Source organism: Cololabis saira, chromosome 13 (assembly GCF_033807715.1).
Source record: "Cololabis saira isolate AMF1-May2022 chromosome 13, fColSai1.1, whole genome shotgun sequence".
In the NCBI taxonomy this organism is placed as follows: Eukaryota; Metazoa; Chordata; class Actinopteri; order Beloniformes; family Belonidae; genus Cololabis; species Cololabis saira.
Window position 1 is genome coordinate 11,932,612 of NC_084599.1, and position 12,356 is coordinate 11,944,967.

A 12,356-nucleotide genomic window follows, 5' to 3' on the forward strand; every position below is an offset into this window, starting at 1 on the left:
GTGGTTATAACAAATGTGGCCCTTGAGCTTCGCCTTCGGTCTCGTAGTTCACCTCTTTGACCCGCTGTCTCCATCTCTGTCTCATTTTTTCAACCTCTCTACCTCTCCCCCTTTTCCTCTCTTTGCCTCCCCTCCACCCCCCGTTCCCCCCGTTTCATTGGCTGGCCGGGCTGTAAGGGGTCACATGTGACAGTGCTAAGAGTCAGCGAGTCGCAGAGCAGCGCTACAGAGATAATTGCCATGTGATAAAGAGGTGATTGCCTGCTAGCATCAGGGGAGAGTAATGCCATCAGGTTGCAATAAAAAAACAGATGTCTGACACTAAATGAATGCTACCGGAGCCCGGGCAACTTTTCCGTGCTCCCTTTCATGTCACACACTTCCCTTTTGTCCTCCTTGTTTCTGTCGACTTTTTCTCTTCTATTTTTCAAGAGGAACGAGGGGAAGCATGAAAAGGTTGCGTCTGTGACAATAAAGACTCAGTTGTGCTCATTTTCCGCCGGAGACATTTGCTATCAGTTGGGGAGTGCATGAATAAAGGAAGGAGAAAGACTTGTGAATGAAATGTCTTTGAATTTTTGAAAGAGAAGAAAGTCCCTCTGCATACGTATTAAAAGTAAAATGTAGTGAGTTTAATGCAATCTGTCGACATAACCAGAGCTTTCTGCTCTTATTATTATGTTTTTCTTTCTACCAGAGTCAGGTTGTATAAACCACTGCATTCCAACATAATTACATGCTTGAATTTCCAATTTTCTCGATTTTAATTTGGAACAAAGCATCCGTTAATGCCGAGTCTTTATCCAAGACAATCTGACAGATGGCATTAAGGTTTGCGTTATCTAACACATGAGTTGGGAGAGAGGATGGTTTTCTGAACATGCTTGACTTTTTTCCAACTCTGTTATAACTCCATTATTATTACTCGTATATGGTCACCCAACAATAGGCTGCAAGCTTATTAGAACCAGCTCATGGACACCCAATCCTCTGTGAAAGCAACAAACATTGCCAGAGAAAAGACAAAGAAAAAAAAACAAATCAAAACAAAATTGTGTGTCTGTTGTAACACGAGCCGAGTCCGACTCTTCGCCTGTTAGTCAATGCTGTCCTAATCCTAATAGAGGGGCAGTCACAGCTTTGGCAAAGCACGGGAGATCGGCAACCTCAAGACCTCTGTGTTTTGTTTCTTTGCCACTGCTTTTGTTAAGTTTCTTGCTATTCTTCTGTCTTTTTCAGCTATAGGCTACCCACTTAAAGACTCAATTCATCTTATTTGGAAAGGAACAGATGATCCCCATTTGTCACGTTGATAAAATTATGCAAATGACAAAAGGCCCTAATAGATAGTAGTGGCAAGGCATGCAGCTAATGGATGAGACGCCAGCGTTGGGCATTCTGCAGCAGGACAGCCACTTTCAGGTTACCTGACAGGGGCACTGAAGGAAAATAATTGGCTTTTCCGTCGCCAGGTCCACATGCAAATACAAGCAGAGGGCCGCTCTGTACCTCAACTGTCTCACATTGTCGTCATTAGCATCAGTGCCTGTGGCAGAGGAGTTAGATTTCTGTCTACATGAGTTAGTCTCGGGCCATGGCCATCAGCAGTTCCCTCGACATATACAAGCTATGCAGTATTAAACAGATGCAGAGACGGGTGCAAGAGGTTGGTCCTGCTGTGTTCGTATTCCTACACCGCACAGGTCTGCATGTCTGATGAGCAGCTGTACAGCCTGCAAAAGATTATCGATTCCCAAGATAAACCCTCTGGCTCACAAGCCGCAAAAGCCATTGTACGATGATAGATTTTCTCCTGAATTAGATAATCAGAGTGTGGTTTGCACATGGAGAACTTAAGCAGAGGGCAGAAGCTCAAATAATTACAATCACTGTCCATGCACGTCGCAACTGCAATGTCTGTGTGAGAGTGCAGTCCACAGGCAGCAGTGCATGTGAGCATGTCCTGTACATAACAGTCCAGTGGCTGCATTTGGTGGGAAATGGTTTCATCTCACTTCATGCTAAGTAGAAATGCACAAAATTATGGGGTTGAAAAGTTGCTGAAAATGCTGCTACTTACTGAATAACATGTTGTTGACTAACATGGCTGTGAATGTGAGTTACCTACTATCCTTCATTTAGAAATATTGTTTTAATGACTCAGTCTGGATGAACCAACATCTCCTGAAATGTCACCAAAACAGCTTTTAAATGCCAAACACTGTGGTCATTCAGCTGTCTTCGAACAAAAAGCACTCTCTTTTTGTAAAATGCCTTTTTTATTTATTTAAAAAATGTAATTACCAATTTTCTTTCATTATTAATTATCAAAACTAAGGAAATGATCACAAAAAAAATCTGGAAAAATCAGCGAGCAGCTCGAGGAAGAAACGGACAAGAGTGGGCGGCGAATGTGGCATTCGTATGTACAAGCAGACAAAGTGATGTGAAGTTTGACAGTTGTTAGGAAAAAGCATCGCAACTCTCGCAAACTAACTGTGTCCCTTGAGCACAGAGATAATGTGCACATGTCAATGCCTTGATTTGTATGAACCCAACAGACAGCTATTAAATCGTTTCTGCAGCTGGTGACAGGCTTCCTGCTGGGAGGATAGACACATTCACTAAACATAGATTGACAGGCTTCTTTTTTCTCCTGTTTCTTTTATTCCGCTCTACTTTCCCTGTACTTCCCATGCACTATCCATCCATCACCCTCTACATACATCACTCCCTCCACTCTACCTTTACTGTGTTCCTCTCTTTGGAATCTTTTGCAACAACTCGCTATATTTTTAAACACCATCTGTACCCCCCCCCCCCCACACACACACCTCACATCCAACCATGCTCTCCTCCACCCATCACTCCGTGTCCCTCTTCTTTAGCTCATGCAGCAGCAGGCCGCCATCATGGCAGCAAGTCAAGGAGGTTACCTCACGCCGAGCGTGGCTTTTCCCACCACACAGATACACCAGATGGGGGCGCTCAACATCAACAGCCTCCCACCCACTCCCATGACCCCGGTGTCGGGTGAGTTTCATCAAGCCCTGGGTGAGCACTCGGTTTCATTTCCTTTCCTCTTGTGTGTTTTGCGTGTGTGATATGTCAGCAGGTTCAACTTTTGTTTTAATGTCTGTTTGCACGTGTGTGTTGGTGTGTGTGTGTGCATGCGTGCGTGTGTGTGTGTGTAGCAGCAGGAGTGGAAAGAATATCAACAACTAAGTTTACAGATAAGGCATTAATTTCCCCATTGTATTTTGACCTTGTGCTTTGAAGCACTCGTGCATGATCTGCATGCAGGTGGTTTTATTTTCCATAACAAACCCTCCCTGTGCAGATGCATTACAGAGAAAAGGGAAGGACTTTGAAATACCTAGCCACTGCATAAGGTTTGCTTATTCAGCAGCATTTCATTTTCCTTTATAGACAGAAGATTCTTCAAGATTCTTCACTCAATAAAAGCAGGATCCTAAATAAATTATACAGTATCTAAGTCCTTGTTGCACTCTGCTTACCTACTTTATCAACTCTGCAGGGTCCTGTTTTCGAGGTGATGTCTTTGGTAACTTTAAACACAATCCATGGGGCCTGTTATAGATGTTGTTTATGGGCATCTACTTTCAACAGAACTTGCTGTACTTTATCAAATTCTGGAAAAGCTTTGCTTTTTATTGTGGGGAGGGATATTTTGCTCTCAAAGATGTTCTCTTTATTGATGTATGAATCCTGTTTATTTATCCCTCACACAATTCCCAACATTCTGCTGAATGAAAATATACAGCAGAGACAGAAGACCCGGGGCCAGATGCATTAAACCGTGTGCAGTTAAATGCAAGTGTGCCCGCACAAAAGCAGAGAGGCATTACAGACTAGAGGCCAAAAGCACACTAACTGAAAGCATCAGTGGGTGCAGGAGAAGGGGGAGGAGGACTTACAACCCTTGCGTAATCTGAAAAAGATGAATGCTTGGCCTGCATACTGGACCATACAACAGCGATATCTAGATGTAGCATGGTTGCTCGTCTTCAACAGCCACTATTTAAAGCATTCTAAATTACTAAACTGCTACTAAGACTTAACATCGTCAATTTTTTTTTTTTACTGCAAAACCGACAACAGTTATTCAATGGCATTCCTACTCCACTGCACCCTACTTTGCGATGTCTTTTGTTGATTACCTGGTCGTTGCCAATCCAATGGTGCCCAGAGGCGGTTTCTTCTGGTAATTTTATCTGGAAATCAAGGCTGAATAAAGAATTTATAAAAGCGAATGGTAAAAAATAAATAAAAAATTAAGATCATATTGTTTTTGTGAAACTTTTAATAATATTATATATAATTATAATTATATATAATATTTTCATTTTCACTTGAAAACATGTACGTGTAGGACACTCTATCTTCTTACAGTAAATACCAGTTTTGTGCACATGGAAATCTGTACACATTCAGGCACCTGGATTCAGGTGTGATCATAAATGCGATCATAAATACGCTTTTAATCAAGCACATGTATGTAAACTGACATGATAGAAATAGACACAGATGCTGTGGAGGTACATAACATAAATTTTCAATGGCAGGCAATGCATCTTGTGAGGAGACCCATTTGTCAAATATTCGCAGTGATGTTTTCAGTGCAAAGTGTGCACTTTCTACTGGGCATAATCAATCTGAGACAGTGATTAAAAGCAAACGCTCAGTCTTGCTGAGAAGCTCTTATTTTGATGGGTATATCACTGACAGTATTGCAATTCAGACTTTTGTGTTCGGCATGCATATACCTGTATTTTGCACACAATAGTACTGATTGAAGACGGTTTACGAGTATTTGCGAGGAGCTCGTGGATGGGTGCATACTGTATGTGTTTGAGGCTGTGTGTGTTTGTGTAAAGGGCTTTGTGTTTGAGATCGTGTTGTGTGCAGGGTTTATTTCTCTCTCTTGCGCTCCAGTTTATCGAATACTGAATCAAAGACGCGGCCCAAAGGAGATAGTGCTGATTTTGCTTTTGTTAAATTTGCAAAAGGTTAAGCCAACTTCTTTAAATCAAATTTTTCTTTTTTAATTTTCACTCCAACTATCAATCTCATATTTTGATGAGAATACAATGTAAAGAGAGACTGGATCAGGTGTGTGTGAAATAGTGAAATGGTCTTAAATGAATGGATTTCCAGAATTGACCTGTCCAGGATGGACCCTGCCCCTCACCTGTAATGAGCTGGGATAGGATGGATGGATGGATGGATGGATGGATGGATGGATGGATGGATGGATGGATGGATGGATGGATGGATGGATGGATGGATGGATGGAATTATTGGAAAAAGGATAATTATCATGAGGTTTCAAGGTTGGTCATAAATATTAAAAATATTTCCTTTTTTCAATCTTTAATTTGAAGGTTGCTGATGCTGATGTGGTTGCTGCTCTGGTGTAGCCACTTTACTGCTCTCTTATTTTTCACACTCATAAGTATGACTTATTTAGAGTTAATTGAAGAAATACATAAAGTTACTGGCAAGACTGTCTGTATCAGCCGCCTGACAGACTCTGTAGATACTGAGAGACTGTAGCATCTCTGCCACAAGTCGGTGGAATAATTTAGCGTAAAATCATATTTTAGACGGCTTCTTTGCTTTGACGGATGTTTAATTTATGCATTAAGCATTCTCATTAGCTAAATTAGAGTTTGAAATGACTTAATTCATTCTGACATTTTCTCTGTGTTCAAAAGTATAAAAGGTAGAGGGGTTAATTGATGTCCCCTTTGGTTCCAATGAGAGCTATTGTCTGTTGCTAGCTGCAGCAGAGCCCGTCTTGATAGCACACAACGCTCCGCATTAACATAAAGATCTGATAATGGTTTAATAGATAAAAAAAAAACCTTTCTAATCTCGGGTAAAATATGCAATCGTCAACTTCTATTCAAATGATCGTGGGTAACCTCTGCAACATGAAGACTCTTGTTTGCCAGCAGGCTGAAGTACAAAAAAGGCTCAGAGGTTAAGGGTGTAACTCTGAAAACAATGAGACATCCATTTGATCAACAGATGCAAAGCATTTAAGCTTGATGGTGCATAAGCCGTTTGCCAGATGGTTTGGCTGATTAGAGCATGTATACTTACTATGATGCATGATGATGCTTTCTGAAAATAATGTTCACCAGGTGCTGCTCCCTGAGTGTTGCAGAAGAAATAAAAGTTAAACAAAACAAAGGCCAGCGAGGAAGAACTGGAGGAGCAGGATGAGAGTGGGCGAGGGAGGAGAGGAAGGGAGAAATGGAATAAGATGCGGATCCCACTGGGTATATGTAGTGAGGGAAACGCAGTGTCAAGGATGCTTTGTTTGGATGAGAGAAGCGTGTAATCAAAGTCACTCTAATGTTCTGTTGCATGGTGATGTTCTATGGTGGCAATATACACGCACAAGTGCGTATTACACAAAATGGACCACAGATGCTGCACAGCCAGGGACAACCCACTTGCAGCAAGGCTGGATGTGCCATAATATCCCTGCTGGATTCAAACCTGGTTATAGCGCTGAAGCAGAACCCTCTCACAGTAACAAACACCAGGAAGCTAATGCACTTGCTTGGCGTGGTGATCCTTCTTAATGCCACCTGTCCTGCATGGTTCATCACCATATGTTCTACAAACATATTGTTTTTAGGGATTTATTTAAAAATAAAAAAAATTGAAAGGCAAATAGATTTTTTTTCCCTTTTTTAATAACACACAGAGACGTGACTGTAAATCATAAAGATCCACTTCTAGAGTGACACATCACATCACATCAGCACCAGATTAAACAGCTGGCAACATCCACACCTTTCTGGTGTGACTGATTGGGTGACCTTCAGCCTTCGGCACATCTCAGGCTGTGAAACTGCTTCCTTTAAACATGCAATAAAGTAAAATTGATGGTTTAAAAACAATATTCAAGAATTAACTAACACAATCTAGTGCGTAGTCACAACAGGGATATTATGTCAGAGACACATACATGGCAATTGGATGATGGGTTACTGTAGCATCCAGTTGTATCCCAGTTCAACGTGACAGGAAAAGGAAAATGCACTTCAGGAAGCTCTATATTTGTTTATGCATTCTGGGATTCGAGCCTTACGTCGTGTGGAAGTATGATGTTTTTCTAGACTTAGCTGCATGGACCTCATCATCTGTAGATGCATTTTGCATTTGCATTCACAGATGCATTTACAGAAGTGGACTAAAGACTTAACACAGATCAGCAGAAGTGAGGCAGGAATACGTGTAGCTTGTTAACAACAGATTGGGAAAGAGCACTTCTGCTCCTCAGATGTAGATTAATTGGTTCTGACTGTCCATCCATGCTGTCTACTGACAGTTCACCTGGGCCTGGGCCGCATGTGGTGTCATCAGCAAAGTTTTATCGCCACCCACTATCCAACAGTTTCTCACTCATATTTATTTTCATTTAAATTGCAAGAATATAATTTCCATTTTGGGATTAATGAAGTATACAGTTCAGTTCAATTCAGTTCAGTCATGCTGAAGGACAGATTACATGTTTAGGTCTAGATCATTGGGGGGACAAATCAGCCACCTGTTTCATTCTTTACCACAAACTGCTGCTCTCTTGCAACACTTCTACCTACGTTTTTACACATGCACCTAACAGGTCCAGACAGTACCAAGAACTGGAGACCTGGAGATATATCCCACCGATCATTATGCAACTTTTGTCAAATTCAGACGTGTTTAAGTATCTTTCGTGTCACTATGACAAGACAAAAATGTAACAAAAGGCGTTTTTAGATTGGATCCAGCTAATATCGCTGGGTGATGAACGCGTGTCTAACGCAAGTTGGCAATGCAAACACTAGGCGTGTTATTTGTCACTTCGGGCCTGAAGGCGAGTTGAGGGGAGGGAGGGCGAGTCAGGAGGCGTTATCCACAAAACATAATGTAACCTGTGTGGGCGGGTAGAATGTCGTATTGTCCCTACATCAGCAAGATTCATACGCCTTCAGACAGGTGTCATTTTCAAAACAAGGATGGATGAACGGGCTGAGCGCTTTTGGCCGGGTTTTGCTTCTTGCAAACCCCCGGTTTGTCATCTTTGAGGCCACTTGTTCAAATAATGGACCATCTTTTATGGTTGGAGACATACGCTTGTTTATGGCGTCCACAGCTCTGAGTTCCTCGCAGATCTCCTTGTATCCCCAGTTTCTCATCTTGCTAATATAGATCCTACCTGTGACTTCTTGTTGCTGCTGACACTCTTATTAGCTGTTTCCGTTAGTTCTGTTTACATTAGACCTGAGTGTTAAGAATAGCCTCGTAGGCGTGTTATTCGTGGGGCAGCTCGACACACGGGTGGCGTGTCGGTCAATGTAAAAGGGGCACACGACACGCTAGATCCGCACGTTAATCGCGGGGTATACGCCAATTTAAAAGGGGCTAAAAACAAACATCACCCCCCTACGTCTGCCCCTTGAACATTAGAGATCACAGAGCAATTCCACCCTCAAGGACAAAGGAATAAAAAATGTCCAAGGGTAGTTGTCCTTTAGGTATGAATGTCCCCCACCCCACAACCTCCTTCAATTTAAATCGTGCCCATTCCATTAGATACATGACAAATCCCAATGGTGGATGTTAGCAGCTCAGGGACAGCAATAGGGATTCCTAGTCCTGCTGCCTGCGTGTATTTTCAGAGAGCAGAGCCGCAGTTCTCGCCTAAATCAGATTTGAGCTCTATGAGGGGAAAAAAAAAAAAGGTTTGCAGCCGCGGAGCTTCAGAAGCTGCCCAGCCGGTCTGGTCAGGGATCTGAAAGTCAGACGCAGCGCTATAGTTAATGCATCGCATGGGTTTCCTCAATAGGAGAGCAGCCACCAGAAATTGCTTTTCCATGATATTTTAATGTCATTTTTAAAATTGAGTTAATTTATATGTATAATCATTAAGAGACACGTCCATGAATGCATGTGCAAAGAAGAATGCTTTTTTTTGCGTTTTTATTAGGTCTTTTGTTCAGATTTAGCTCCATTGACAGAAAGCCAGTGATTTTTTTATGTTGTTTCACAGCATTGTGTCATCAACATACGTCCTCGAAGCTTCAGAAATTATCACTGATGAAGGAAAAAAAAAAAACCCATCTCCCCCGACACACGATGAAGATGATGAAGATGATGCACAGATTCACTGATTTTCGTTTGAAGGGTAGAGGCTTTAGGTATTCTACAAGGAGCTGGTGTATACCACAAGTTGGTAGCTTGTAATAAAATATTGGTAAGAATCATGCATTATAAAACAGAACACACTACTGACATTAAACATTTATTTTCACTTGCATTTAAATATTTACCAGATAGAGATTTCTATTAGATTGCGTGACAGTGAAATACATTTATTTTACGTCAAAACTGATTTGCCTTCGAAAATATCGATTATTTATCTAAAGGGTAGTGTTCACATCCATACTTTTTCTTGATGTGCCGGCTCGCTTTTGTAAATGCTGCTCTTACCACACCCACATTTATTATTCACACCAGACATTTTCTCCTTGACTCTAAATGCATCACATTTTAAATCAGTTGGATGAAAACATCTGTTCTGAGTGCTTATTACTTGCTCCAGCAAAAGACAGTTCTTGCGCTGGTAATGACTGCACTCTCCAGTACGGGTATGGCATTCCTCTATGCATAATTAGCATAATAAATACTTCTGTCATATTTGAAAACTTCTTTCTCAAGGCAATCATAACAGCGAGCGCATCAACAGTTCCCCATTCTCTGAAGAACCTGCAAGAATATGAATGCAATTTTGCTTCCATAAAATAAATAAATGTAAGTGACACACACATATACATACTATTTAGCAGTGCAGACTCCTTTCGCGCATTAATGACAAGGAGAGAATTGATAGTTAAGAGCTAGCTGCATCGAATATGTAATCTGCTCTGTGTTCAACCATGCCAGAATGGGAAACAACCTGTCATTATTACGGGCCGGAACACGCTGCACAAGCTGACAGCCACATGTAGGGTGACGCTCTTGTGAGTGCATTGTAAACAAGTTATGAATACAATTTTCCACCATGGCAGAACTATATGTCCACTGAGGTATAAAATGAAAATGTCTCATTTTCTAGTTCATGCAAGTAGGAAATGCTTCCTCATTTCAACTGAGGAGATAATTTCTTCAGGTTCAGGTTATGTCAGACGTTAGACTGTTAGATATTGAGGATAAAAGACAACTGCTGTCAATATATGCATATATAGATTGGCTATTGTTGCCTCACTATCATGTATCAGCACATGCTTTACTGCACTGATTACTTTTTGCTGCTGATGATTGGTAAATAGTAACCTCACTGGACTGTTTTTACTGTACCACAGACACCAAAGTTCAACTGCTGACCCTGGAACCTAGGCAATTGTATATATGGGGTCAGCACTGCAACATAATAGTGTTACTCCCACTATCACTACAACTGCTGCACATATGTGAGCACCCGCAGCACTGCTAAGCTTTGGAAAATGAATTTGCCTGATGATGGAGAGGGTGCATTATCTGGTGGTACAGTAGAATGCGTGTGGCCCGAGCAGACTAGCTGCCTCCAGCCCTAAGAGTAAGAGCGGCAGTCTCCTGGGTGCTGGTAGGAGAATGGGATGAAGCCGCGGTCTAATTCATCACAGTTCTGCGGGAAAACAAGCAATCATGGGGAGGCTCCTTAAGATAAAAAAAAGGGAAGAAAAAAACAAAAAACTGCAAAAGACACAAAAGGCTCTCACTGGACTTGGGTTTTCCCCAAGTCCATGCAGTTGTCTGTGCGACTGTCAGCCTCCTAATGGCTTAAATGCTGAGGAACAGAGAGAGGTGGAAGGACATGAAAGGATAGGGACTTATAGAGAATAAGAACAGCAGCTCCACGTGTATATAAGTTTAAGATGTACAGCTTATTCGTAGTTCCATCCCAGCATATGTTTTGTGCACACTGGATTGTTCAGCCTCCCCGAACACGCCCTCATCGAGGTACCAGATTGTGGGAATATGGCATGTTGAAGGGTTTCCGTGACAACCTGGACTGTCTGTCCAATCAGAGTAAGGGTTTCCAGATTGCAAGGTAGTCCTCTGGGGAGCCGTACTTCAACAAGCTTGGATGCGTTGCCACGGAGAAGCCCTTTTAGAGAGGCCATCACAAAGTGAGATTCTACTCAGAATGGGTACTTTCACGTCACCAGCATAATTGGAAGCACTTTCTAACGGAGGGTTCTTTTAAAATGCATTGAATGACACAGAAAAAGGGAGCGCCCAATTTCGATTCCACTCATGAACCTCTCCGAAGCTGCCTGTCAGGCAAATACTATATATGTTATGACCCACCCATTTGTCAAACTGCCAACTTTTGTTCTTTCGTCTTGTTTTTTTTATGATGTATAAAACTAGAAGGCATCTTTGTGTGTATGCTCCCTGCTCATTCAAGCAAATCTCCCCCTGTAATCTGCTTCTATCTAGATCAGATCTTTTTTTTTTTCCTTTTTTTCTTTTTTTTTTTTCCTCAGAAGTTGCATAGTGGTTTCATCATCTTGAGCAATAGGAGCCAGCAGGGTATCGCACAAACACAACAGACAGGCTCATTTTTCACAGGTTGACTTCCCAGCTATTCTGCAGGATGTGTCACGACAAACCGTGGATATGTGACAGATTGACGTCACAGCCGTGTCCTTGCATTAAAGAGAGGAAGCAGTGTTCCCTGTGGTCACAGACTTAGTGTGTGTGTGTGTGTGTGTGTGTGTGTGTGTGTGTGTGTGTGTGTGTGTGTGTATGTGTTTCTGTTTCAATCATGTCTATGTGAATGCTTACACACAATGGATGAAAAGCAGGTTTGGGTATCATGTGCACACACTCCTGCGGTAGCTCCTGATCCGGTAACAGGGAGCCTTTTCCCCCAGCAGGCCTCAGTTCTCCGCCAGCCAACATCACCACCTCCGCTGTGCCCAGCATCGTCACGCCCATCGTCAACGGATTCACCGGCATCCCACATCAGCCCAACGGCCACCCCGCCGTGGAGACCGTGTACACCAACGGCCTGCCGCCCTACTCCACCCAGAGCCCCACGGCTGCTGACACCCTCCAGCAAGCCTTCACCGGTGTACAGCAATACACAGGTGAGAGGCAGCAACGCTCTGTTTGCCGCTCTGTAATCCTGAACTTTTATACTTGGTCATGAATGCCAAATGCAGTAGCAGCAGCGAGATAATTACTGCGGGGTGTTTACTGTTTGCGAGCGTGGCTGAGTGTATTCAGATGGCGTAGGACAGAGCCTTAGAACACAACATCAGAGAGACTTTGATTGCACATGTCAC

General features: G+C 42.4%; 1 protein-coding gene across 8 annotated transcripts in view; it reads left to right on the forward strand.

The window, feature by feature from the left end:
• Nucleotides 1-12,356, forward strand: part of celf5a (cugbp, Elav-like family member 5a) — a 219,799-nt gene that overhangs the window by 195,387 nt on the left and 12,056 nt on the right. For 5 of the 8 annotated variants that reach the window (XM_061737706.1, XM_061737709.1, XM_061737708.1 and 2 more), the window contains 2 exons: nucleotides 2,889-3,054; nucleotides 11,943-12,158. In XM_061737706.1, coding sequence (XP_061593690.1) covers nucleotides 2,889-3,054; nucleotides 11,943-12,158 — 382 coding nt within the window. The remainder of the gene's footprint in view (nucleotides 1-2,888; nucleotides 3,055-11,942; nucleotides 12,159-12,356) is intronic. The other 3 variants (XM_061737707.1, XM_061737711.1, XM_061737710.1) reach the window with 3 other exon arrangements.